General features: G+C 48.9%; 9 protein-coding genes across 9 annotated transcripts; 4 read left to right on the top strand and 5 right to left on the bottom strand.

Annotated features, from left to right (window-relative positions):
- Nucleotides 1–1128: 1128 nt before the first annotated feature.
- Nucleotides 1129–3628, bottom strand: N7487_000707 (S9 family peptidase; the record flags this gene model as incomplete). The annotated part of the gene is made up of 6 exons (XM_056868455.1): nucleotides 1129–1673; nucleotides 1737–2311; nucleotides 2377–3039; nucleotides 3095–3201; nucleotides 3259–3474; nucleotides 3623–3628. The coding sequence occupies 6 exons, from the start codon at nucleotides 3626–3628 to the stop codon at nucleotides 1129–1131; spliced, it is 2112 nt and encodes a 703-aa protein (XP_056733239.1).
- Nucleotides 3629–4094: 466 nt separating this feature from the next.
- On the bottom strand, nucleotides 4095–9044 carry N7487_000706 (uncharacterized protein; the record flags this gene model as incomplete). Its single annotated transcript, XM_056868454.1, has 2 exons — nucleotides 4095–7195; nucleotides 7250–9044. 2 exons carry the CDS (start codon nucleotides 9042–9044, stop codon nucleotides 4095–4097), a joined length of 4896 nt encoding a protein of 1631 aa, XP_056733238.1.
- A 489-nt stretch (nucleotides 9045–9533) lies between these two features.
- N7487_000705 (DNA helicase ZGRF1-like domain-containing protein) lies at nucleotides 9534–11415 on the top strand (the record flags this gene model as incomplete). The annotated part of the gene is made up of 2 exons (XM_056868453.1): nucleotides 9534–11032; nucleotides 11085–11415. 2 exons carry the CDS (start codon nucleotides 9534–9536, stop codon nucleotides 11413–11415), a joined length of 1830 nt encoding a protein of 609 aa, XP_056733237.1.
- A 25-nt stretch (nucleotides 11416–11440) lies between these two features.
- N7487_000704 (uncharacterized protein) lies at nucleotides 11441–11770 on the top strand (the record flags this gene model as incomplete). Its single annotated transcript, XM_056868452.1, has 1 exon — nucleotides 11441–11770. One exon carries the CDS (start codon nucleotides 11441–11443, stop codon nucleotides 11768–11770), a length of 330 nt encoding a protein of 109 aa, XP_056733236.1.
- A 101-nt stretch (nucleotides 11771–11871) lies between these two features.
- Nucleotides 11872–13349, bottom strand: N7487_000703 (class I SAM-dependent methyltransferase; the record flags this gene model as incomplete). Its single annotated transcript, XM_056868451.1, has 3 exons — nucleotides 11872–12578; nucleotides 12737–12853; nucleotides 13151–13349. Coding segments are annotated over 3 exons (1023 nt in total), but the record flags the coding sequence as incomplete, so codon positions are not given.
- A 732-nt stretch (nucleotides 13350–14081) lies between these two features.
- Nucleotides 14082–19650, bottom strand: N7487_000702 (putative nuclear migration protein (ApsA); the record flags this gene model as incomplete). Its single annotated transcript, XM_056868450.1, has 2 exons — nucleotides 14082–19142; nucleotides 19210–19650. The coding sequence occupies 2 exons, from the start codon at nucleotides 19648–19650 to the stop codon at nucleotides 14082–14084; spliced, it is 5502 nt and encodes a 1833-aa protein (XP_056733234.1).
- A 1006-nt stretch (nucleotides 19651–20656) lies between these two features.
- On the top strand, nucleotides 20657–21723 carry N7487_000701 (U2-type spliceosomal complex subunit CWC24; the record flags this gene model as incomplete). The annotated part of the gene is made up of 2 exons (XM_056868449.1): nucleotides 20657–21196; nucleotides 21259–21723. 2 exons carry the CDS (start codon nucleotides 20657–20659, stop codon nucleotides 21721–21723), a joined length of 1005 nt encoding a protein of 334 aa, XP_056733233.1.
- Nucleotides 21724–23600: 1877 nt separating this feature from the next.
- N7487_000700 (DUF3431 domain-containing protein) lies at nucleotides 23601–24748 on the top strand (the record flags this gene model as incomplete). The annotated part of the gene is made up of 3 exons (XM_056868448.1): nucleotides 23601–23954; nucleotides 24025–24645; nucleotides 24700–24748. The coding sequence occupies exons 1-3, from the start codon at nucleotides 23707–23709 to the stop codon at nucleotides 24746–24748; spliced, it is 918 nt and encodes a 305-aa protein (XP_056733232.1). The 5' UTR covers nucleotides 23601–23706.
- A 502-nt stretch (nucleotides 24749–25250) lies between these two features.
- N7487_000699 (putative phenol monooxygenase) lies at nucleotides 25251–27494 on the bottom strand (the record flags this gene model as incomplete). Its single annotated transcript, XM_056868447.1, has 5 exons — nucleotides 25251–25648; nucleotides 25709–26174; nucleotides 26231–26253; nucleotides 26312–27281; nucleotides 27354–27494. 5 exons carry the CDS (start codon nucleotides 27492–27494, stop codon nucleotides 25251–25253), a joined length of 1998 nt encoding a protein of 665 aa, XP_056733231.1.
- Between the last annotated feature and the right edge of the window lie 146 nt (nucleotides 27495–27640).

Raw genomic sequence — 27640 nt, 5'->3', positions numbered from 1 at the left:
GCCCCAAAGTGTTTCAGCCTTTCATGCGGCTCTCTCGCCCCACGGCCCCCTCCCCCTCCAGAGTCGTTGACATTTCGGGAAAGAGGTGTGTTTATCAACGCCCAGAGTCCATTCTCCACTCTACGTATATCATCCATGGTTATTGAATCAGGGGTAATGGTCATCTTATCTATCTCATACATCAATACGGAGTACATGGGCCCCTATGACAAAGATAGTACGCATACAATTTTAAAAGGGCGATTAGCTTGTGTTCGAGTCATTGAAATTACGATGCAAGAGGTTGAAATACAATGTAAACATTGAGATTGATATTGATGAACCCATGAATGAATGAACTTAACCTGCTGATATCAGAACTCTATCTGATCTCACGTGATCCATGTTTACATTGTAAGGCAACGTTGCTCGTTAAAAGTTTCATCTTAGATATTGATTTGTCTTCAATCATATGTTGTAATTCAATATGTAGGATGTAAGGCAACAGTGGACGCTGAAACAGCCCCCTTCTATTCCGGGTATAGCGCCCTCACTCCCACCCGTTTAGGTTTAGCGCCTCGATCATTTGTACCGGCTATCTATAGAACACCATTCACCCTATCCTGAGCGAACGACTTATGTTGTGTAAAAGTATAGAACAAACTACGATCCATATTTTTCAAAATTGGGATTATTTGGCTTACAAGGTGGATCCAGTCGAGCTCGATTGTAGGGTTGGAAAATATGTAGCTCGTTTTTGGTTATGGTCTAGTGGTAAAGAAAACCATTCCACCCAACACGTTAGGAAAATGACCCATAATATGGATGATGGAAATATTATGCGAGGGGTGAGAGTGGAAATCGGAATATTCTGGAGAGCGGTCACCTAATTAATTCTAATTGGTTCTTAACTTGCTTGTTGCTGACTTGCCTTTCAGGTTAGACAGCCCAGACTATCTCTCAATTATTCGAGGTTGATTCTGACGATATAGCTGCCAAATTTCAAGTATTATTGGTGGCATCTATAGCAAGCGTAAGGAGTGAAGAGTGTCCGATTCTTACCAACATTGAAGTTATTACATATTCCATAAACCTTAGCCTTAACTATGAAGCGACTCATTTCCCGCAAGCCGCATTGTCGTCATAGTCTCAAACATCCGCTGTATCAATCTTCAACAAACTCTTCTTCCACCATTTCTCCTCCTCTTCCACAGCCGTTATCCGACTCTCCGCCTGCCGGAATCCATGTCCTTCTCCGTGGAAAACCACTAACTTAGAATGACGACCAGCCTTTGTCATCATTTCGACCATTTCCTCTGCCTGGTTCATAGGAACGACCAAATCCTCGTCTCCTTGAAGCAACAACAGTGGCGCAGTGATTTTATCTGCCTTGAGACAGGGGCTGCGTTCGCGGAAAATGCGGGTTTTCTCAGCTTCATTCGCACTAGGATCAAACAGCAAGGCGAATGCGTAATGGCTCTCGAATTTATGAGTATCCTCACAGAGAGCCTTGACATTGCCTATGCCGTACAGAGAGTTACCACCGGCGAAGAGATTGGGGTAGTCGCAAAGAGCTTGAAGTACGATGTATCCACCTGCACTTTGGCCGCGAACACCGACTCCGTTTTGGTCAATCCGGCCAGTGGATGCTAGGTATGACACACAGCTAGCAGCATCTGCTGTATCAAGGATACCTAAAGATATTCGGTTAGCATTGGGAGGGAATTAATCTAATATGAGAGGGGTGGAATTCTTACCCCATTGCCCATTCAAATCATCTCGATACGCTCTGCCATATCCGGAGCTGCCTCCATAGTTTACCCAAACAACAGCATAACCTCGAGAAGTCCAGTATTGGTCCGTGATACTCAGGCCGGTTCCGGTTTGGGCCGTTGGTCCACCATGGACACAGACGATCAAAGGTGGCAGCGCTCCAGATGGTGGCTGATAATCCGGGTTTTGAGGTGGGTAGAAGATGGCATGCGCCACTCCTTCCAAGCTCGTACCGTGAACTCTTGGAAAAGAGATATGCTCTGGCTTGGAAACAAGAGAACTTGGCATAGGGAGCTCGGAAGCTACCTTGAGTGTATTGAGCTTGACGGTGTCGGCGATGTCCAATGTATAAACGGTGCTGAAGCTTGTTTCACTGGATCCGAGAAGGGCTACTTTTGTGCTTGAAAGGGGATTATCTGCCAAAATAATTGTGTCTGTCACTGGTAGATTCATGTCTTGCCAGGAGTCGTTCGACAAATCTATCAGTATGAAGCTCCATCGAGCATTCTTTGTGTACGACGCAATCATTGAAGTTGGAGTCAAGCACACGTATGTGCAGCTAGCAAAGGAAGATATAGGTTAGCCATCGATTTAACAGTTGCCTCGAGTCGAAATCAAACGTACTTTCCTAGACGCCAGTCGGGCTGCGAAAATTCGACTTTTTCCAGGCCATGCAGGGCGATCCGTTGGCATTCTAAAGTGTCGACGTGAGACCGATAGAGCTGCCAATACCCCGAACAATCGCTCGTGAAGTACAAGGTATTATCAAAGCCCCATCGTGGCTGGCTAACACTCTCTTTCTTTGGCACGCCAGACACGTGGTTAACGTCTGTGACCTGACCATTGTCCCATTTAGCCACATACAGGCGGGCTCCTGTCCAAGGCATGTCTGGATGAGACCACTGCATCCAGCATATTCTGCTGCCATCAGGGGAGAACTGGGCAGCGCTGTAGAAGTCGTCGCCGGAGGCGACGTTGACTACTTCTTTAGATTCCACGTTTACCGCGACGAGTCGGTTCCGAACTTCCGACGGCAAGGGCTTAGAGTGGTCCTCTTCGATCGCCAAGATCCATCCCGAATCTGCCTGACCATCCGACAAAGAGCCTACAGCGGAGGTGCACGCATAGCGGAGAGCAGTGCTTGTCTTGGTGATCTGCTCAACATGACCTGTGGAGGGATCAAGTTTATGCAGATCCTGTGTCTCCCGATCAGAAAAGACGACATGTCCATTGAAAGCTATCATGGACGCGCCGCCATATTCATGAACTTTGGTGCGAGCGTCATATCTAGTAACTTCGCATTAGATCTTGGTTCATACATGACTGGATTTTGAGTATGTACTTGGCCGGTAGGATATCGCGCCCTTCACTACCAGAGTATTCGACAATGCAGCCTCGTCCCTGCTCTTTGGGCCGACCCTCAATGACATAAACCTTCTCATTGGATGCCTGAAGAGATCATTAAAACATTTCAATATAAGCGGTCTTGATATTCATTGAACATACTGCGATGGATTCAAACTGAACACCGTCAGCGCCAAGCAAAGTAGAGCTGATCGGGCTCTTCCATTGGCCGAACGGAGCAGTGACGGGAGTACCCATGGGGATCGTAGTACTTGGATTATTTTGCTGGATTGGTCGAGTTGGTACTCTTGTTGAGTATTGGTATAGGTGTTGACTTTGCGAGGGGAGGTGTGAAAATGAAAAACTACCCCGCAGAGACTGCAATATTGGTGAGACTGACCGGGTGTCAGCGGACGTTCAATCGAAACGAGCAATCAGAGTGCTAATTCAGATGTCCCAATATAGAGAAGATATCGATATATCCAAGTATAACAACTAAGACATAATCACTCGACTAACCTCTCACCCGCATCTCTAATATCCTTCCAAATGTATTCTCGACGTGTCTTTTTTGGTGTCTTGTTTGGTGTCTTTTAGTCTGATTTGTTTTTATGTCTGAGCTTGCTCTTGGGAGAACTTGCTCCCAGTCCTATCAATGAGGACATGAGATGGTATTATTTATAAATACCTTGTCAAATGGATGTCTTTGTACACCTATTTCCCAATATTGATGCCTGAGGCATACGAACTTTGTCGGATTGGTCTGTATTGTAAATGTAGGGGTCCAATCAGTGGTATTCAACTCTCTGTATTTCTGTATCGGCTCTTGGTACAATTTATATGGAGCCATGATTACATAACATTAATTACAAAAATGTGTAGGATTAATAAATCCCCCGGTATGCCGGTCGTCATGCTCCGACACACCCCCTCAGCTATCCCAGTATGGGATTGCTGGACTTGTTAGATCGGCATATTGATCTCCATGGTTTAATTGACTAGGCCATTAGATAGCCTATGTCCACCATCCTGAGCATCCTTAGGAAGCTCTCATGCTTCTGGCGAGATAGCATCTTTGTGAGTCCATCTGCGACCATGCTCGCCGTCGGCACCCATCGCACCATTATGCGTCCTTCTCTAACCTCTTGCCGAAGCCAATGATGATGAATATCGACATGCCGAAGCTTCGTTTCGAAGGCAGTGTCCTCACTAGTAAGTAGGCTGATCGTTCTCTCGTTGTCGCAGTCGATCGTCATATTGTGGGAGGGTTCAAAACCGAGGCTTTTTAGTAGTCGACGCCACCATTGAAGTTGCTTCCCTGTCTCTGATAGGCCTAGCAGCTCTGCTTCAGTGGTTGACGTTGTCACGGTGGGTTGCTTGCTCGCTTTCCAGTCAACTGGTCCACCATAAGCTTGACAGATGTAGCCTGCAGAGCTCTTTCGATCTGGGTGATCTCCGTATGAAGCATCGCTTGCGAACTGTATGGAATCGATTCCAGTGCTTACTGCGTCTGCACTATATTCAATAGCTAGGTTCCGGGTAGTATATAGGTAACTGATGACCCGGTCAGCTGCTTGGTGGTGCTGGGGCCCTGGATTCGTCAAGAACTGAGCTAGTCGAGCGGTGGCCTTTGCAGCATCTGGCCTAGTGATAGTGGTGGCATAGCCTGCGGATCCAACCTTCTTTTGATAGAGAAGGATCTCCTTCGGGGTGGCTACGCCTTGGTAAGGCGTCAATTCGTCAACTGGTAGTGGCGTATAGACAGGTGGTCGATCTGTCAAATTGTAGCGGGTAGCAATGCTTGTCATATAGCTATCTTGACATAGCCAGAGCTTCTTCTGCTTCCTATCGCGAATGATTCGGATATTGAGAAACCATGATGCTTCTCCATGATCTGTCAGCTCCCAGTGGGCTTCTAGATCTCGCTCCAATTGCATGGCTCTTGCCTTAGCATTTGCATGGCTAGCAATTAAGATATCATCCACATAGAAGAAGACTATTAGCCCTTCTCCGACGAAGACACAAGGGTCTTCTGGTGCTTGTTGCAGACCTAGTTTTCGGAGTACACTAGCTGCTTCTTGTTGCCAAAGACGTGGCGAGATCCGTAAGCCGTACAATGCTCGACGAAGCTTCCAGCATTTACCTAGGGACTGGAACCCTTCTGGCATCTGCGTATACGTCGGTTTCTCTTGGCTTAGCTTGCTATTCAGAAATGCAGTGACAGCATCTCGCTGACGGAGGTCTAGGTCAAAGGCAGCGACTAGTGCAAAGATCATTCTTGCTGTTCTTGCTGCTAGCGTAGCAGCTCTCTTTTCTTCATAGGTAATCGTCTCAAGATCCCCACGAACACAGATTCGAGCCTTCAATTTCAAAAGGTAACCGTCCTGGTCGAATTTGTATGCAAAAACCCATAGTAAGGGAAGGATTTGTATCCCTCGATCCTTTGGCTTTTCAATGACTTCGAATGTCTCTTTTTCAGATAGAGAGTGGATCTCTTTCTTCATTGCTGCGAGAAAACCTTGCTGAAAAGGATGATTTATGACATCCTTCCAGTACTTGGGTGGTGGTGGGAGATCATCTCGATGGCGGCGAGCGTTTGGTTTCTCGGCGTATAGACCAGCTGCAAATGCATGTAGTAGAGCCGGTGGCTCTTCTTCGTCAATACCCTGTACTATAGTGGTTGCATATGCAAAATCGTCATCTTGTTTTGCTTTGCGTATTCGACGTCCACTTAGTATGTTGCTGGCATCTATATTGCTGGAGATCTCTCTGCTTGGTGCTAGCAGTTCTGCCTGGAGCTGTCTTTCTAGCTCATTTTCCACCTCTCTATTGGGTTCTTCATTAGGTTCTCCATTGGCTTCTTCATTGGCTTCTTCATAGGCTTCTTCATGGGCCTGATCTTCACTGAGCAGTTGATCATCTAGATCATGCGTATCCACCCCCTGATCAGGGCCAGTTTCCACCCCTTGCTGTAAGCCAGTTTCTTCATTTGGTGGGGTTAATGGTGATGGATCTTGATCCTTCTGTATGTCCTGGATCTCACCGGCTTCTTTTCTGACCGAGGTCAGAAGTATAGGTGGTAGGCTTATTGGGGTAGGCATTAATGCCTGCCTGCTCACCCCCTGAAGTGGGGTGATCTCTCGGTAGTCAACCTCACTTAGCTGAATATCTTGTGAAGTATCTGGTAGAGTATCTGGTAGAGCATCTGGAAGAGCATCTAGAAGAGCATCTGGTAGAGCATCTGGAAGAGCATCTGGTAGAGCATCGTCGGTTTCATCTTGTCGGTTTTGATGCTCACTTTCCGGCGTACTAGTTGCTTCCTGGCTAGCGATCTGATGGTTGATGATTTGCGCCACTTCGTCGGGCGTAATCTCTTCTGGCTCTCTCACTAATGGTAGTGGAATAGGCTGAGATTTCTCATAGTCCGGCGAGTATTTACGTGCTTCATCAATGACTGCATCTCGTATATACCTCACTTTCCCACTGTGTGGAAACCAGATTTTGTAGATATTAGATGCCAAGTATCCGACTAGGAAGCCGACCTCTGCTCTTGGATTCATCTTATCTGACTGGATCTGCCTCTCAATGCGGCAGTACGCCAAACTTCCATATAATCTAACATTTGCTAGATTGATCTTCGGGGCTGTTGGAGCAAATTCTCTTCTTACTTCTTCCCATGGTATTAACCACTTGTTCTCAGAAGCAATGTATGTAGGGGTACGGTTCAATAACCACACTGCAGCGCTTGCGAATTCAGGCCATAGGTCTTTCGGAAGCTTGCCTTCAAGAGAGAGCATACGCATACGGGTAATGATCATCCCGCCAGATCTCTCGGCATACCCATTCATCTCTGAGTGGCCGGGTGGAGTATGATATATCAAGATACCATCGCTTGTCAAACTGTGCTCCGCTGTTTTGCCTGCTGCGGCTTCATTGTCATAGTGAAATGCCTTGATCGGAAGGTTCCACTGATTCCTTGCTAGCTGTACAAACTGGTTGATCGCTATCTGGCATTCAGGCTTTAGCTCATGTGTCATGATCCAGTGGAATCTCGGCCCTTCTATATAGAAGTGAGATATCCATCGATGTCGATTGTATGCTGGCGGCAGTTGTATTAGATCAAAGTGGATTCTTCCAAATGGTCCAAAAGTACGTCCCACTGGCCGGCGAGAGATCTGCTTTGGTGCTCTCCCAATACGACATGTATGGCATAATGAAGCTTCTTCTTTCTCTGCTTTCTGGAGGACTATACCGTCTACCATAGTAGCAAGCTTAGCTACGGCGCGGGGCTCAATGTGAGCAAGTCGCCGATGCCAGATGTCAGCCGATGCCTTTGATTCCTGCGGCTTTACTGAGGATCTCTGTGTGGCATATGCTTGTTGTGGTGGTGGGGCCTCGTTTGGTTCGTCAAAAATCCATAGGTTAAATTGATCCCATAGATGCACATTGACTACAGGTAAATCCTTTGGATCTCGGATGCAGTTTGTACGTTGACACCAGGTGCCCCCCTTCTTCTTTAGCATCGCGTACGATACTAGATTTGTATGGAAGCTAGGCGAGTAGAGAGCGTCACTCAATGTGATTTCCATTCTCCCTTTCTGTGGATGCTTGCCGACTAGTCGAACTTTGCCTCTCCCTAGCACCTGCGTAGTACTGTCACCAGTTGTCAAATCTATGACTTCCGGCGTAAAATCAATAAACAGTGCTCTGTTATTGCATACATGTGAACTGGACCCAGTGTCAAGAATCCATCGATTGCGGAGAGAGAGCTCGCCAGTCTTTGCAGCTGAGAGTGCATGCTTGCCAATCTGTATAGCTTCACTTAGTAGCTTGCCTTGGTGCTTGCCCTGGGGCTTGCCCTGAGGCTTGCTCTGAGGCCTGCTCTGAGGCCTGCCCTGTTGCTTACTCTGGTAGGTGGTGGCGAAGCTAACGTGGTTTGCAGATTCATGATGCTTTGATTTAGCTTCATTGACAGCTTTGTCGACCCATTGCTTCCACCCTGGATCATTTGCTAGCTTCTTTCTAGCTCTCTCTAGCTTCCCTTCGTCTAGGGTATATCCTTCTGGGCGTATAGCTTCATTCATGAGCCAGCAGTTGGCCACCTTGTGGTGTGGATGACCATTGCCACATGGACATTTTCTCTTCTCGAATGGAAGCTTCTCTTGCTTCGCTTCCGGCTTTGCTTCTCGATGACCTTGCCAGGTTGAAAAAGCACTTTTTGGAGCATTAGTTGAGGTCACAGTTTTGACGCCTATCTCCCGATTCATTGCACGGAATGATTCAAGAAGATCTCGAGTGTCATATTTCTTCTTATCCATAACAATCTCTTGGTATTTTCCTTGCCACCAGATTGGCAGTACCTCTTTAACTGCATGTAGGAAGTCTCGATTGGAATCTGCATCGCTAATGCCGAGGCTAATAGCTTGCTCTCTTAGTGAATTCCACTTTTGAAGCCACTGCTCAATATCACCGGTTGGTTTCTGCATGGCAAAGACCTTCCAATTCATACGGATTTCTTCTTCGTACGCCGTTGACCGAGCAAATCTAGTCTTTAGGTATACAAGCCTCTCATACGGAGTACGATATGTGATCAGAGCAAGGTGATGCATTGGGTCGAGGTAGGTAAGGATGTACTCGTTGACATCACTTAGTCCTTTTGCTTGCTTCTCCCACTTCGTGTACTTCATTTTATACACGTCCATTCGATCTCGCCAAATCCTTCGATCCTTGTCATCGCCGTCCTCTGGGTATTCCGGTTCCACCGGTTCTTGGAGAGGTATAGATCTTATTGCTTGGGATTCGGTTGTCGTCGGGGGATCTGGGTTGCAAAGGTCCCATACGTTCTTTTGCATGGCATATAGCTGCACTTTTGCAAACCAAGTGAGCCACTGCGGCGAGTCCTTCAGTTTTTCGCCCTTCATGGCGGAGAGAATTGATGCTGCCTCCATTGCTGGATTCAGGGGTAGCTGGGAATAGCTTCACAATTGCTAATTCAGGGGTAGCTAGGAGGTTTCAAGGGGTAGAAAGCAGGCTTCTAGTAGTGTACTAGATACTATATCTCAAATAGTAATGCTTTCTTCGATGCGAACCGGGCTCATAACTGTCGGATTGGTCTGTATTGTAAATGTAGGGGTCCAATCAGTGGTATTCAACTCTCTGTATTTCTGTATCGGCTCTTGGTACAATTTATATGGAGCCATGATTACATAACATTAATTACAAAAATGTGTAGGATTAATAAATCCCCCGGTATGCCGGTCGTCATGCTCCGACAAACTTTGTCGGATTGGTCTGTATTTCGTCATGCTCCGACAAACTTAGCTCTTGCTTATCAGCTTATCGCGTTTCCACTTTCAACACGAGACCAACGCGACCAAAACTACATTTCGTGACATCCAATGTAGCCATGATCAAATCAGGTCTTCAACAATGCTACCATGATGTCTACGCCGTCATCTTCCACGCGTCTTCCCCCGACCTCCCCGCAGGTCACTGCCTCAGTGGTGAAGTTTCGCTGCCTATACACTCACGACCTACGCCGCAAATCCAAACGATGGCACGATGGCTACCTACGATATCATAAGTTCAACAAACGTGTCATGGTCTACGATGACCAGGGTAATTTTATAGGTGACCACCACTGGAGATCCTCCGATGAAGTCCAAGATGGCGATGAAATGGAGCTGGACAAAGGAATACTGATTGAGGTCACCGAGAACATGGGGACAACTGAGACGGACATCACGACCCTTTACGAAAAAAAGATATCTAGCCAAGGTTCGCCGCAAAATAAAGACCCTGTGTCTCAAGTTCCCCGCGCCTCAACCTATACACCAACCGCCTCAGCCTCCGCACCTCTTCGTTCCTCCGCTTCCTCCCAGTCATTTCGCTCTCTCAACGATTTGCTGGGCATTAAAAGAACTCCAATTGGGCATTTGGTGTCTCCATATGAGTCAAGAAATCCTCCGCAACCAGCAGTTACTAGCATTCAGGAACCTGAGCGCCCACCGAAGCGACAGAAGACATCTTCGGTGGTGAATCGAAACACCGAGAGAGGCTCGCGGGCTCACAGTCAAGTCATTGATTTGACGCATTCAAGCGATTCAAACCAGGGACTCCCCGCGAAGGCAAGGTCAAGCCAAATGGTAAAAGAACCACCCAGGGCCCGGGGTGATTTTACGGCCGATGTGCTCTCGGCAGATCGTGATCAGAGGTTGACAGTTCCGTCAAAGCAAACTCGGCCACAAAGACTCAACCATCCTTCATTCTCAAGGGTCTCGGTTCCAACTAGATCTGAACCAACCTCCAGTCTACTACCACCAGAGGAGGTGGTCCATACAATTAAGGGTGTCCAACCACCAAGACCCCTCAGTCCTTCATCGAAGCGTCCTCTTCCCACTTTACACGCAGAAGCAGAAATATCCGAACCACAAGGAAACTTGCGTGTGGAGCAAACGTCAATGAACTGCGAAAACCAGTCGAGAGCTATTTCACGTCCTATCCCAGCACAGAGGCCTGACCCGCCAACGGTTTCAAGAAGCTCTCTCCCAATTGCACCCAAACAGTCGTCTGCTACAATACCTACACCACAGCCGCCAGTACGCGTAGTGAGCAATTATGAGAAACCTATCGAATCTACGAACAATCAAACCTGTACCAACGTTCCACCTCCAGCCAACGTTTCACCCTCAAACAACGTCCCACCCTCAGTCAATATCTCATCTTCAACGAAGATGCCACCTCCATCGCGTCTATCCTCGGCACTGCGCCCTGGAGCACCTACGACAGCTCTACGCATGGGAACCGGAAAGCCACGCAGGAAACTGATGTACAGTGCTCTATTGCCCAGCACTTCACGAACTCCATCACCAGCGACCGCAGATACACCGCCTACTAGTGCAACCGGTGAACCCACCACAAATATCCCGGAGCAACAGTTAGTATGTGCCCACCCATTAGCCAAGATTGTGATATTGATTCCTGTATAGACTAGCCGACGGTCCAGATGATTTCTCAAGATCAAACGAAGAGTTTATGCCCTCAACGTCTACACAGTTTATCTTTGACGAGATGATAGACGGATCAGGATTCAAATCGTCCTCCGCGATCAAAAGGCTAACTGGGAAAAGATCTCTTGATTCACCCTTGCGCAAATCGATATCGGACCCAACTGCATTGACTGCCCGCCAAGGCCGGGCAGGAGAATCATTCCACGCGACCAACAAAGAAAATGAGCCCAGAGAGCAAGGCCCTTGGACATCCGAGGCATTAGATTTGTTTGACTTCTGGCCTGCTGGACGAGCAAAACCAAGTAATTGAAATATTGGGATTTGGTCTGAAACACATGCCTGAGGCTCTAAGTAACAACAGGGAGAGTGCAAACCAATCCAATAACACCAAGGACAAGCATCTTCCAGGCTCTGGTACCCAACAAGGTCTAACGCCCCGTGAGAGGCAACCCCCAGATCACCGAAACTACCCTCTTCGACGTGCTGCTCTCGAAGCCAAGGCAGTGAGCAGCTTTCTGTGGTATTCCTGCGAGAGCCGCATCATTATTCGAATTCCATTCACAAGTGCACACTTTGCGAACATACTGCCTGCAATTCCTGTCGTGGAACCCCATGCATTCGTATCTGCAGGCTTCCCCGTCTCTCTCCCCCACAATCATCCCTGACGACCTCAATGACATGAGTGAAAATATGATAGAAACAAAGATACCCATTTAACAATAATGCAAATATATCTGTACCTAGCTCATCTCGAAAATGAACGAATTTAAACCCCCTTCTTAACCAAAACACCAGAAAGATAAGGCATAGCAGACCACTCAAAATTCCTCTCCAACTCAACCCTTTCCCATCCTCCATCCACATCAGCCACAGCCCTCAAAACCGTCTCGGTATCCCTGTCCAAACAACAATCCCCAAGAAACCAACTCCACCCAAAGATCTGATAGATACCTTGCACAACCCGCCCAACGATCGACCCCTTTGCCCGCCGCCACGGGTTAACAATATGCTCGGTAACAAGCAACCGCCCACCAGGCTTAAGCATCCCATACAACTCACCCACCGTACGCTCCACCTCGGGAACAGAGCACAGCACCCGCACGCACAGGATGGTGTCGAAGATTCCCGCGCGCGGGTCGGTATCATACGCATCCACGACGCCCGTGCCCGTCGCCCGCAATGCGGGGATCAGTTCGTCGGCTGCTACGCCTGTAGGCAGGATATGGTACTTGGATGAGATGTTCTCTGCGAGCGCTTTTTCGCGGATCGTGGGGTGGAGGCTTTTGCATGGCTCGGCACCGTATAGGGCTGTTATGGCTGGTGAGGTGAGTAGTGGCATCTGTGTACCTGTGCCTGGTCCAATGTCGAGGACTATTCCTGAGGCTGTGCGGAGGATTGGAGGGATTAGAGCCGAGGAGCCGACTGGCTCCGGGATTTCTTTGTTGTTTGGGTCAGAGGACATTTGGCGAGGTGCTGTGTTGGTTTGGTTAGGATTTGTGTTCTCATTTATATTGTTTTATATTGATTATAGGGAATTGTTTCTCGCCCCCCTCGTTGATCTTGCAGAAATTGCTAAGAGTAGAGGCTCCGGTCTGGGTTTGTTGATGGTATATAGGGTGGCTGAGACTCACAAGTGAACTCGATCCAGAATCTTCCGAATGCTTCATCACGGAGTCTACCTGTCTGGGTAATTGGGGCAAAGAGCTGGCCATTTTTGAAGACTGCTTCGGCACATACTCGGATATAGTCTGTGATGTTTGAGTTAGTAATGGGCTACTTTATAGGTCGAAGATGAGAAATTGGTGCTGATATGAGGAATGTGCAGTAATATATCATATGCAACGATATACCAGACAGAGTACAGGGAGAGTCCCCTCGAAAGACAAAAGATGATATGAAAAATGGATACAGCATGGGCAGATTGATATAGTATATTGAAAAACGCAAATACAAAGAGAACAAAGGTCAAAAGTACATCCATTAGCGTTGAGTGCGATTTATTGAGATCAAAAGCAACTCGGTGTTTGTTCGGCGTCTGTACTTACGTGACATCGCCCAAGTCATGATATGTGCTGGCTCGAACATTGCGAGCATTCGCCCGATAAACGGTGGGGGTGTTTCAGTCGACATGATGGTCAGAGAAGTTCGGAATCTGATTTTACCAACTCTAATGAATGCTAAGAGGGGAGAATACAAGAGGAGGTTTATAAAGTTAGGGCGCGCATAACGATCACGTGACCCAGAGGCTTTTTGCGGGGATTTCGGCGTTTGAAATCAGAGTCACATCTGTGATCTGGAGATCACCAATAAACGAATATCAATGGCATGGTTATTCCAATGGATTATTGTATCGTCTAATGATCAGCACGCCTTACGAAATCGAAAGTAACCAGGCACAACCCAACAAAATTGAACATAGACTAATATCTAGCATCCTGGTCTGGTGCAAATTGCACAAATACTCAAAAAATGGTCACACCGGAAGAAAGAGCGGAGCCTATCAGTACAAAGACGACGGCATGTAGTGGTCACAGGAATTATCAACATAAATGAGAATATAGGAAAAGAGCAGACTCAGATTGGGAGACACGTTCCAGCAGGACGTAATGATTGAACGAAGGACAGACAGAGACAATAGGAGAGTTGAGATCTGTAGGAAGAAAAGAAAGAAAAAGATCGTAGGTGAAGAGAAGGCGAAGGAAGTTGGGATGAAACTATTCAGAGAGTTTCGAAGCCCAAGAATCCAGAATCACCAAAGAGTACATAATTCAGTTGACGTCTCGGTTTTGAGGTATGAGGTATTCCACGTTGGCGTGAAAGAAGTTAAAGTCGGAAACACTATTAGAAGGGTTGCTGGTTGGACAAGAGACAGAAGAAAAAGAGACTCGTCGTCATTATCTTTATAAGTGACTCGAGTCTGGGTTGAGGGCCTGCCCACAAACCCTACGAACAAACGCCAATTGCATAGGACGATGTTCAGTGATGGTGGGGTGAGTGGATGCGGTTGACCCTCGGACTGTACCGACTGGTGCGAGAAAGAGAGCCAACATCGTGTTTTCCGTCGCAACAAGCGCGGACATTCTCGAGTCGGTCTTGATCCTGGGTTTCGACCACATGTCTCAGGTCGTCGGCACTTTCTTGGCCATGAAGACTTTCGCTGTGGAGACTAGGAGATTGACCGTGCCGTCCCTTCAGGCTTGCGATGGATCCCCGAATCGAACTAGAGATGGTACTAAGTCTCGACGAAGAACGTTGGCGCTCATCGGGAACTTGCAACGTCGAGTTTGGCACAGGTGAACTGAGCGCCGGTGATGCACGCCCACCGAGAGTCCCAGAAGATCGCATGGACATCGCCGAAGCCGCTCGTCGTTGTTGCTTGGATATTTGGCGAGCGGTGCGGCTATTGTAAGAAGAGAACGACATTCGTGCTGTCTGACGAGAACTAGACCGGAAGCTAGGGGGGTTGAACTCGTTGATATCGTCGAGGGTTACGCTGTTATTATCTTCGCAGTTGTCGTTGGTCTCCCTTAAAAGAAGGTAAGACAACGCGTTAAACCATGTCTCGTGCCTCTGGCTTGTCGTAGCCGTAAACCGAACTCGTCGGCCAGGACTGACAACTTCCAAGCTCCTGCAGTGAAGACCGGGAGGATACGGGTTGTCGTCGGCAACCACCCGAACAGCTTCAATAGGCACACTCTTGGTATGGAGCTCACTCTTTCCAGCAGTTTGTGGATCCTGCGTACTCCAGTACAGAGTACGGGTGTATGGGTGGACCCAGAAGTATCGTCTGTGCCGTGTTGTGGACATGTCCGATGAGCCGGTCTTTCGAGTGTACTTCCAAAGGAATTCACCAATCATGGTTTGGGTAATCGCCTGGATCATGCGGGGATCCGTATTAGGTCCATAGCCGCCAGGCATGGGGCCAGCGTGAGGGGCCATATTGAAACGCTCCTCAAGCTCAGAGGCGAAAGACGACACTGAGGATCGTCGAGACATCTGGCTTTGACTTCCCCTCCTCATTCTGGCCTGAGATGAACCAGTTCTTGAAGAGCTAGCCCGCGCAGCATGTTCGCTTGGCGTAAGGGGGCGCTGGGAGTTCATGCGATAGGCGGAGGCAGGCGCCAAAGGAGGCCCCATGACAGAGGTAGGAGATGGCGGAGCCAAGTCGGTGGGCCTCTTCTCGGCTGCCAGGATGGCTTCCCGGTGATCGACAGGCAGCGGGGGGTGACTGGCACCAGATGCTTGACTGGCGGCACTGGGAGGCCGGCGGGAATTTGGCGTTGTCGACTTGGCAGACTGAATTTGTGAGAGGCGAGGTCGTATCGGAGCCTTGGGTGTCACGTAAGGGGATGCAGAAGTTGTAGTAACTGAGGCAATCTCGCGTGAGTTGTCAGTCACCTGGCTGTCAGAAGATAGCGGGCGTGCAGACACACGATCCATAAGAATTTGATCTATCTGCTTGGAAGATAAAATAGTCTGGGATCCTTGGTCCATGCTCACTGAACTAGATTGCTGTCTAGCAGAGCGAGCAAGGGCATTGCCAGAGATATCGTTCAAGGCAAGTCCAGTGCCAACGAGCTGATCACTATTAGCTGTACTGGTACGGCTACGAGTAGCGTCAGTAGGCTGATCTTCGTGGACAATTACAGCGGCCCCTACGGCCTTTGACTCAGTCGACTCGGTTTGGGTAGATAAATCTGACACCGTAGGGACGACAAATGGCATGGACTTCGCTGGATGAGTCTCCACGGAGCGCACAGAGGAGAATGACAATGGCGGCGTGGGCACAAGGCGGGGCTTTGGAATAACAGGCTCCGTGTATGCTGGATCGAGGGTAGAGATCGTCAAATTCGGTACCTCACGTTCACGCTCAACGTGTTTGATCACATCGACGTATTGAATGACAGGTGGTTCCGGTTCGGGAACAATTGCTTTGATTGGTTTCGTGGTTTGAGTTGTGATCGGAGAGAAAGTCAATTCGGGCACCTCACGCTCACGCTCAACGTGCTTGATAACATCAACGTATTGGATCACAGGTGGTTCCGGTTCAGGAACCGTCGCTTTGACGGGCGTAGTGGCTTGAGTGGTGATCGAAGACAAAGTCAATTCGGGTACCTCAACCTCACGCTCGACGTGTTTGATAACATCAACGTATTCGATCACAGGCTCTGCTTTGGCTATGGTTGCCTGTACAGGGGCAGTGGAATGGTTGCTGATGGAAGAGAACGTCAACTCAGGCACCTCGCGCTCACGCTCAACGTGCTTGATAACGTCAACGTATTCGATGATCGGCACCGGTTTAGCAAGAGTTGCGTGCACAGGCGCAGTGGACTGCGTGGTGATAGAAGAGAAACTTGACTCTGGCACTTCACGCTCACGTTCAACGTGCTTAATGACATCAATGTATTGAATGACAGGCGGTTGCGGCTCAGGAACAGTTGCTTCGACTGGCTCTGTGGTTTGAGTGGTGATGGAAGAAAAGGTCAATTCGGGCACCTCAACCTCACGTTCGACGTGTTTGATCACGTCGACGTACTTGACGATAGGCTCTGGCACAGCAAGAGTTGCCTGCACAGGGACAGTTGATTGATTATTGATGGAAGAGAATGTCAACTCGGGGATCTCACGCTCGCGCTCGATGTGTTTAATTACGTCGACGTATTTGATGACGGGTTCTGGCTCAGGAACAGTTGCCTGAATTGCCTGAACAGGTACTGTCGACTGAGCAGCGACAGACGAGAAGCTCAACTCTGGCACTTCGGGCTCGCGTTCAACGTGCTTGATCACGTCGACGTACTTGACGATAGGCTCCGGCACAGCAACTGTTGCCTGTGCAGGGGAAGTTGATTGAGTCGTGATGGAGGAGAAGGCCAGCTCGGGCACCTCCGGCTCGCGTTCCACGTATTTAATAACATCGACATGCTTGATGATTGGTTCAGGTATGAGAACCGTAGGTAGAATGGGATTAGTGGTTTGTGATGAAATTGAAGATATCGTCATTTCCGGCACTTCCGGCGGGGGCAGCTCATGCTTCACAGGTGCAGTGGTGCCTCCAGTGATGTATGAGACACTAAGATCAGGTCGCTTAGGCGCAGAGGGCGTAGTTTCTTGGGAAGCAACGTCCGCCATACCCATATCCGGTAAGTCAGGAGTTTCCTTCGTTTCCTCGACGATCTCCCGGTCTGATTGGGTTTCCTGAGGCGCAGCGAGAGCATGCGGCAGAACAGCTCCTGCAGCAAGACCGGCAGCTCCAGCAATAATGCCAGTACTGATAGAAGGCGTGGGTTCCCAAGGCTCAGTCATAACACCAGAATCGACCATTGCGGCCTTGGGGGGTGCATCCAACATTGCATCCGAGGGTCTCCGTGAGCCCGACGCAGCCTCCATGCGAGGTGTCGAAGCCTGGGAAGTTACTTCATCGTCCTCGGCGCTGTCGAACTCTGCAAGTTCTGCAAAGAGGCTCTGGCCCTCTTGAGCTGCTGGCACTGGCGCAAAGCTTGGTGCTGCAGATTCGCGTGAACTCGAAGGTCGACTGCTCGATGCGAATGTGGCCTCTCCAGATGGGCGAATGCGTCTGGAGATGCTGCGTTTGGACTTAACACGGGGTCGGGAGATGTTCATTTGGCTCGGAGAGCCGAACGCTCTATCATATTCTTCCTCATCGGAAGATGCGGAGGCAGTGCTATTATATGAGGTGCGATCGCGAGCCTTGGCCATCACCAGGGAAGAAGGCACTCGGCGGCGAGGGGTTGTCTGTACGTTGGTTTCCGTCTCGGTAAGATCTGCCGAATCACTGCTGTCATCTGCCATACTTTCAACGCCAGTCTGGAATGCTTCGCTCTCAGTTGCGGTGGCCCGTTCGTTCGCTGTTTCAAATCCATCTTCCGCCTCGGTAGCTGTCTGGTAGACGTCGCTAGGTCCATCGGGAGAGACCGAGCGAGGGCGGCCTCTAACAGACATGTCCCTGGTGTGGATTTGGGTAGGACTGATTTGGCCGGCATTATCTTCCCAATCGGTGTCTTGAAGCTCAACAAACGATTTCTCTTTGCGGCCTGCGCCCAAAAGATCTGGGCGGGGAGGCTTTCGGGACGAGTCCGTCTTTGTCTTCTGGCGTTTACTGGCTCCGTTTGGCACAGTGCTCTCACGGCGGCGTTGTTCAACTTCATCCCGGGCATCTTGTAACATGCGCTTGAGTTCGATTTTTTCGGTCTTCTCGCGGTGAATTGTGCTCTTAAGGTTCTGGATCATGCGATGAGCATGGCCGAGCGAGCTCTTCAAGGTTTCCGATTCAAGATGGCCATGTCGAGGAGTGAACTTGTTGGGGGATGGTGGCGGAGAGCTTTCAGGTGTTATATTCTCGGGCTCGTCGCCCTCGTCATCATATGAAATATCCTTCGAGCTCTGGTTTTCATGGTCACGGAGCCTCATGGCAACTGCTTTGGCCAGTTCTTGATTTTGAGACGTCATTTCCATCAGTTTCTTTTGGAGCGCGGACTTTTCCGCATCACCAGAAGTCAAATTCCGCCTCAATAAGTGGATTTCCGCATCATTGGCCTTCTGCGTAAGGGCGTGATCCTCAAGTAACCTCGCATTGGCTTGCTTTTGCTCCTCCAGCTCTCGTTCCATGGCGCTTTTTTCCGCATTTGACAGGGTGATCGTGCTGTTGAGCCGTTGTTCACGTTCCGCAGCATCCCTCGCAGCTGCCATTAACTCGTGCGCTTGAGTTTCCAGCGCCCAGTTCTCGTCCTTGTAACGTTGCTCACTGTCATCGAGTGCCCGGATTCTTTGTGCATATCCCTCTGCCTCCAATTCAAGTCGAGATTTTTCCAGATTAACAAACTTGAGTGTCTCATCCCGTTCTGCGAGAAGACCCTGCAGTTGGCGGACCTGGGCCAAAAGTGAGGTCGAGATCTCAGTCGCAAATTCGATATCGTGGACACGGTTTGATGGTTGGTTGCGCTGCTTGCGAGAGGGAACGCTGACTTTGCTAGGGGAATTTGTGGCTTGACTGGCAAACAAAGCGGGGCTTAGGGGTGACTATCAGAACTCGATGTTAGTTTGGCTAGAAATCAGACCAGAGTCAGATGTAAGAGCCAGGCGGTACCTTTTGATCGAAAGATGGCGTCCCAAACTGGGCATCCTCCTGGCCTCCGGCAAGGCGTTTGGGTGCCAAAAATGCACGTGCCGACTCACGGCCGATCTCATTGTACTCCTTCTCCAAATCTGCAAGTTTGCGTCGCAGTTCCGGGCCCATCTCTCCCTCATTCTGCTCCTGTTCGACCTCCTTTAACTGCTCTGAGAGCTGCCGCTGCTGATCGATAAGGGCCGTTCCCAACCTTGAAGCCTCCTCCAGTCGACGCTCCGTCTCTGCCAAGTGGGCTTCGAGCGCCCGTTTGGCCTGTGCTGGTGAAGACGCATTCAGGCTATATAGCTGTGTATCAAAGCGATTGGAGTCGCGAGGGACAGCTGGCCTTCCGGAATTCGCAATGAACGGGTCTTCCATGGACGCAAATGACCCGGTGGCCTCGGCGTTGGATGCGGTCATTATTTGGAAATCGGGGGCCTCAAACGGCATCTGAATCCCCTTGATGACGAGGACACAGTTGCCGTTGAGATATCGGGGACTTGTGAGTTGATCTTTGTTCTAATTCTAGGCCGCGGGCATTATCCGAATCACCGCACTCGGTCAAAACTGTTGTCGCAAGATGACTTCCGTGAGATATTTGCCGAGCCGACCAGCGACTAGAGGTTGTTGGAGGGTTTTCGAGATTACCACACGCTAATATTGATGTTGATGCGATAGGCGTGGAACGGCACACCGTTGAAAGATGGTGGAAAGGAAGAGGGGGAAAGCCCACACTATTAAAAATAACAAACACCGAGGACCTTTGGACGAATCAGTGAGCTCCCAGTCAGATTGGCCACCTGGGCAGACACGCGCGTAGAGATGCAACTAACCACAACAAAGTGCTCGGGATCTGCAGGACCTTTGGAATCGGCCTCAGTGGGTTGAATAAAGGAAGGACAAAATAACAAAGGGAAAACAAAAGGACAGCTAACTAAAAAAAAGAAGGAGAGAAAAAAAAGAAAGGGAGCGTAGGGAGTGATTGGACAGGTCGAGTTTGAATGACTCGGCGGGGGAGAAAAGGAAAGAGAAGAACGAGAGTGAGCGAACGTGCTGTTGTGGTATTGCCAATTGGCGCCGGTGTTTGAGATTCACGATCGATAATCACCCCAGACGGGGAGAGACGAATCTACGATACTAGGCTATATTTTTGGATCTAAATTGGGACATTCAAATTTACTATCAAACTGTAAAAACAATAGGAAGTGCTGATTCGACAGGTTCCTGCGTGTGTTTTGCTGCGATTTTGGCTATCAAACGCGTCCCAAAGTGAGGAGGTGGTTTGTATTGTTTGCATTTGTCAGCTTAGTCACTTCTCGACCGTTCGATATCCAATCTTGGAAATGCGCCATCTTTACAACCTCTGGATCTTAACACAATTGCTTGAACATCTACGATTGAACATCACCAATACCCAACATACAATATGGGCGAAGAAATTGAAGTCACAGATGCCGTGCCCCAAGTCGCTTTCAAGAAGCGCTCCAAGGGGAAAGCCAACTTTCGCAAGAAGCCCGCGACGCCACCTCCTGCTTCTGACTCCGACTCCGACTTTGTATCATCTGATGATGACGAAGGGCGACGGATCAAAAGGCGACGCAAGAATGTAGCTGTCACCGCATCATCCACATCAAATGCGACGAGGAAACAGCGCCCAGAAAACGGACCTACCACCGCGGTTCCCGCTCCATTGACCTCCAGCAATGATGCCACGAAGGCTTCTAACTGGTACGATGAGAACTTGAGCGAGAAGAACTTATTGGGCACAACTCGGGAAAAACCAGTCTCCTCTGCCTCAGCGCCGGACGGAACTTACAAGGGCGCCGCCAACTATCAATCGTTCATTCAGAAGAACCCCGATGCGCCGGGGAAATTCGGTCCTGTCAAAGCGGCGACCAACGTTAGAACTATCACAGTGACGGATTTTGCCCCCGATGTGTGCAAGGATTGGAAACAAACTGGCTACGTGAGTTACTCCCTCGCTTCCATCTGTCTATTGTGAATCGATACTAATTCGTTTTAATTTAGTGTGGCTTCGGAGATAGTTGTAAATATCTCCATTCTCGTGAGGCATACAAGGCAGGATGGGAGCTAGACCGTGACTGGGAAGTCAACACCAAGGGCAAACAATTAAGCGGGCGAGTAGTTTCACAGCGAAAAGGCGCCGGCAAAATCGCCGAGGAAGACGATGATGATGACGAGGATGAATTGCTAGAGAGCATCCCATTCGCCTGCCTCATCTGCTTGAAGCCCTACCAAGAACCTATCATCACCAAATGTGGGCACTATTTCTGTGAAGCCTGTGCCCTGCAGCGGTATCGGAAAACCCCGTCGTGCGCTGCCTGCGGCGAGGGAACTGGGGGTGTCTTCAATGTCGCCAAGAAGTTGAATACTTTGCTGAACAAGAAGCGGGAACGTGCGCGCAAGATCCGAGAGGAGGCGATTGCAAATGGGGAGGATGTCAGCGATGAAGAGGGTGATGATAGTGATTAGAAGGGAAAGATCTCTATGTAGTATAATATAAGCAAAAGAAGCAGCTGGACTGCAGCACTTGCCCTCTGGGAACATTTGAATGTACCATCACTTCTCGATTTCACTGTTGGTTATCTCCATGACCTCAACATGGAGTTTCTTCACATGTGTTTGCAACGTAGACATGAAAGCATAGCATGCAAACCAGCTGATTCCAGGACTACTTTGTAGTGTATAAAATAGAAGTGGCGATATTTTGTAACAAGAGTGGGTGGGACTATATGTATTTATTGGTCTCTTTCCGCCTAGGTGCCAGGGGCGTGACCATTCACCAGATTAAGTCAGGGTGACATCCTTCCCGTGCGACTATGACAGCCATACGCTAGTCCAAGCCAAGAGTGAACACCGAGATTACCAAGATCAAAGCCAAGAAATAATATCGAACACGCGGCATGCAAATGTTCAGCGTAGTCGATATCCCTCCGTGACTTGACTCCGAGGACATATTCGTGGACATTATCCACAAGATAGTTGAGATGACGCATACAACATAATAAAAATGCGCCCGGGCGTTCTAAATAGCTCGCTTGAACACACCCCGTTTGAGTTAATCAAGACTCGTTATTGTCAAGTGCAAACTGCCCGTACGTGGCGCAATATACTCACCGACTAACATCCTATTAGGAACTGATCTACTCCGTACCCTCAGAACATTCATTTCTGTCCGTTGACTTATATTGCATTATCGAGCCTCTAATCCCATGCGCTCAGAGACGTTATTGCGATACAGATTGCAATGCCGCTGATCGGCCAATGCTAATTCTGTCACAGCCACACACTGCGATCAAAAAAACCCACATTTTGGGACCCTGAATCTTTCACGAGTCCGTGCACCTATGAAATCATACCCAGGAATGCGAACTGTTTCCATGTCTTCCCCAAGTACCTGCATCTCTTGGTAGGCTGTGCATCGACAAAAAAGATCAAGGCAGCCGACTAAAGGCTATTCCAAACAATGCAAAACTTGCGAGCAAGCGAGACAGCCCCACCTAAGATGTGAACCTATCGAATAATAGTCTGGTGGAGGAATACGTATGGTACCATTCCCATTGCAGCATCGCTTTCCCTATTATAGAAGGTTTTAGATTAGCAGTCTCAAACCCAACGCCACGTGCATTTCCGTGGTACAGAGAAAAACACGCGTTGTTGCCACGGTGGATTCTAGAATTACATACGGAACACATACTACTCCGCAGTACATCCAAGTTGAATGTCGTTGCCTACGTCTATCCAAATCCACAAGTTCTTTACTCCATACCAAAAGTAAATGGGATTGTCTTAAATGCGTCAAGCCTTGATCCCGTCCATCCATGGCTCAAGCGTAAACTTTACGGTTAAAAAGGGGCAAGCGTGCGCCCCAAGCCAAGCTTTTTGGGTTTCCCCCAACCAAAAATTAAATCAAATTAAATCAAATCAAATCAAATCAAATAAAACCAAATAAAACCACATCAAAATACGGAATACTCCGTACAGAGTACCAAAAACCAAAAATTCAAAAAACCCCCAAAAACCCAAACCCCCCTTGGCATCAAACTAAGGGCGGCTCCCCTGAGTAGTGGCCAATGATATGACCATGACATTGTGGGAAAATAAACGGGGGTCAAGTCCAGGAAGCTCCCCTCTTTTCAATTTCACTCTAATTCCTTCCTTTCCACTTTCCACTTTTGTACGGGGTACTCTTGCTCTTTAAATCCTTACTACCTCGGCCCCCTCGCTCCTTTATTACTTTGACACCGCACCTTCCTTTTATATCGTTTTGCCTCTTTGAATTTGCTTTCAGGGGCCTTGCTTTGGGATTTACCCTCCTTTTTCCCATCCCTATTATACATTGGAAGCAGTATATATCAATGGCTTATTAGTCAATCCGCTCTACTTTCATTTTACAGCTACGGGTACATCTCCGCAGAGTCCCCGGAGTTTGATCCCTATCATTCATCATTCATAATGAAAGGCGGACTCCGTATCGCGGGATTCTGCGTCTCGTGTCTCGTCCTATTCTCGCTATATCTACTCGAAGCGCATCTTCAAGACATTTGCAATCAATATCGCGCTGGCGCATACGTGGTTAATTGGCTAGATCGCAATGGCACAACTTCCAGCCCACATGGTGACACCACGCCGGGTGATAAGGTGGTTGTTATGGCGAAGCTAGAAGAAGAGCATACCGAATGGGTAGAAGAAGAGCTTCCCGAGTGAGTGCTTTTGATATCCAACACTTCGCCGAAGATCCACGGCTAATTGACTTACTTTCTCTCCAAATAGCTGGCAACGGGCAATCTACATTGTCAACCCCTCGCACGAAACACGACTAAACCCCAACGTTCTGACGACCCCGTTCAACAAAGGCCACGAAGCCATGGCCTACTTCACCTATATAATCGATTTCTATCACACCCTTCCCTCCACCATAGTCTTTCTCCACGCCCACCGTGCAGGCTTCCTCATGGCCTGGCACGTCGATGCCCCACTCCACGACAATGTCATCGCTATGCGCAATCTAAAACTCGATTTCGTCCAACAGAACGGCTACGTGAATCTTCGCTGCAATTGGAACCCCGGCTGCAAGAACGCCCACCGCTCCAATACCCATGTCACCGAGCAGATCTGGTCGGATGTCTTCGCCGGCACGAGTACGCCTCCTTTGAATACTTCCTCGTCCACGGAGCAGGAATTCGCGGGTCAGAGATATCTTCGCAAGCCTGCCGAGATTGGCGCCGCATGCTGCGCACAATTCGCGCTCTCGCGAGATCAGATTCAGAAGCGACCACTGGAGGATTATATTAAGTTCCGGCAATGGATTATCGATACAGAACTTAGCGATGCTTCGTCCGGGAGGGTGATGGAGTTCTTGTGGCATATCATTTTTGGGATGGAAGGAGTATAGTAAGTTATCGTCGATCACGTTTGCTGTAATGTTGAGCTAACCGTCTTTCGCAGTTGTCCCGATGAACAAATGTGTTATTGTCAAGTCTACGGACAGTGTTGAATTTCCCTCTCGGCTTAAGCATTCTCTCCCAAATCCAGCGACAACTCCCAACGTTACATTTTCGCCTCCTTTCAGCACACACCATTTTTCGTCATTATGTGCAAATGATTTTCAGCCAGTACAAACGTTCACTCGGTGACCCGTTTTGTCGCATAGAACTTGGAGTTCTCAGGGGACCTTCTTTTTTTCTTATAAATTATAATTGCGTTCAAGCGCCGAGGGCAAAGTTCCTCACGGACATACTCCATCACTTTTATTGATGGACTTCTGGACAATCAGAGTACATGAAATGTATACATATTCTTACCATTGTCTTTTCACTTCTCATACAACTCATACCATTCATACAACTCATACCATTCACATTTTTACATGTTTGACCGCCACTATCAAAATGACTATATGCTCTAATAGCCTTCAGCTGGCCAAGATATCTTATCATTCAACCTCAATATCTAATCCTACCTAATCAGCAAGCCGACAATCCCAACTCAGCTACTAGTTACGAGTTACTAGCGACAGTCCGAATGCACTGCTTCAGATACCTATCCACCTTCTGCACATCACCAAGGCAAGCAACGACGCCAACATACCCATCGGGTCTGACCACCACCAATGCGCCCTGTACCGGGTCTACACCATAGATACTATAAGCATCATCTAAAGCCGACCCATCATAAAAGCGCATCTCAGCCTGCTGCTTCACGCACATCGGCACGTCATTCCATTCAAAGGACCGATGCAACTGGGGATGCAGTATGATCTGCTCAATAACCGACTTGGGGAACTGCGCTTCTAGCAGAGTGACCTCTTCCAGCGTCTGCACAGAGATACTACTTCGATCAAGAAGATCGGTCGACGTGAGACATAAGATGCGGAATCGGCCAGTGGAGGGGATATCTGTGGGGTCTGGGTCAGATATGATATTCCCACACAAAGTTTCCATCTGGCTTGACATACCGTCATGAATATCCCGCTGCCACCCATCAGCATGCCGCAGCAATCGCACATTGAGCAATCTCCGGCCCGGTCTCAGGATTCCAGATATGTAGTCCGTTCCTGTGATGGGGTTTGGGCCTTTGCTCTTGATATCAACGTCTAGCTCATCTCGGATAACTAGCATGTTCTCCGGGTATTCCACGCCACAGCCGCTGGTAAATCCATTACCGAGCTTGAAGGCCTGTTGGAACTCTTCTTGTGTCAGACCTTCAGTTGCGCCCATTTGTCCGGAGAACATGGAAGAGAACTTCCGGTCGAAGTCGATGAGCTGTTGGGCTATTTCGTGGCGTTCTGTCTGGTATGTCTCGAGTAATGAGGCTGGGTTGTCGGGGCTTGTAGGTTCTGGTGCCAGCCCGTTAATATGATACGTGAGTTTCCAGGCTAGGTTGTAAGAGTCCATCATTGAGACATTCATGCCTTGGCCAGCCTGATGGAATGGAAGTTAGTGATATCCTCGAGGGAGGAGGAATTGTGGAGACTTACTTTGGGGCTATGTGTATGACAGGCTATAAATATGATCTTATGTTAGTTTGAGGCCATACACACTCTTCAAAGCCAACTCACCGTCTCCAGCAATGAAAACCCTTGCAATACCCTTTGAATCATTCACGATAAACTCAGGCGAGACACGCTGGCCAATTTGATACGCAGCCCACCAGTCAACAGCATTCTCCTTGGGCCGAAGAGAGTACGGCTTGATCGCATCGGCAGCCTGTTTCAGAATGCCCTCGAGAGTAATCTTACTTCTTCGCTGTCGAGCATCCTCGGCCTTAACACCCTCTACTCCATTTGGCGTCTGATCACTCTCAGGGGCCACATCCTCCGGAACCTGAACATACAGCCGAGTGAGGTATTCACCCGTGGAGATCCTCTCTCTGGGAATAATCATCACAGAACCAGCAGGAGAATGAATTCCGCAACGGCGACGAATATCCGGGAAATCCGTCTCAGCAACCATATCGACAACACCCCAAATATGATCCAAAGATTCTCCTTCCAACCGCAGACCCATACACTGCCGAACAACCGAATGTGCCCCATCCGCACCAACAAGATGCTTCGTGCGCACAGTCTTCTTAACGCCATTCGTAGCCATAGTCACAAGCACGGGGAACTCCGCATCACCCTCTTCGTCAATCTTGACATCAACAAGTTTAGTATTCCGCACAATTCCGCGCTCGGAGTACCGCAGCAAATCAGTTTCCATGATACGCTCGATGCGGCCCTGGTGGATGGTAGCCTCGTAGCGGAACCGCGCTGGAGGAATAACGTCCGGGACGACGGAAGTGCGCTCAATTACCTTCTTTGGATCCGACGACGGATTCCAGAATGCGAATTGCCACATCTGACACGCTTCGTTCTCGATCTCAGTTGAGATACCGAGTGATTTGAAGACCTCCAGTGTGCGGGGTTGCACACCATCTGCTTGCCCGGATTTCAGGGTGCTTGGCTTTGCGTCGATGCAGAGGAGGGATGTATCGCTGAGACCATAGCGAGAGAGGAGGAGGCTTAGCATTAGGCCAGCTGGTCCGGCCTAGATGTTTATATTAGGGTTTTCTTTTTCGTTTGAATGTTGAGATTCAGGGCATTGTTGGGCAGCACATACGCCGACCACGACTGCTTCATATTTGTCTTCGTTTTTATCATTGCGTTCGAATGGGGGTGCTAGTCGAGGTAGTCGTGGTGCAAATGAGGGTAGGACTCTCAGGTCCCGGGATGAGGAGGAATGTTCAGTGAAGACAGGCATTGCATTTATGAATATAGAAGCAGGGCAGTTGATAATTTCTACCCGAAAGAATACTAGCTATACTTATAATGTAGTCTTGATTTGGGCTGTTTTTACGGGGTAGAGCTATAGTCCCCCGCGATCCTCTTCATGTGGGGGCGGACCTG

Source organism: Penicillium crustosum, assembly GCF_028827405.1.
Source record: "Penicillium crustosum strain IBT 35664 chromosome Unknown utg000001l_segment0_segment0, whole genome shotgun sequence".
NCBI classification, from domain to species: domain Eukaryota; kingdom Fungi; phylum Ascomycota; class Eurotiomycetes; order Eurotiales; family Aspergillaceae; genus Penicillium; species Penicillium crustosum.
This window is presented reverse-complemented; position numbering and strand designations above follow the sequence as displayed.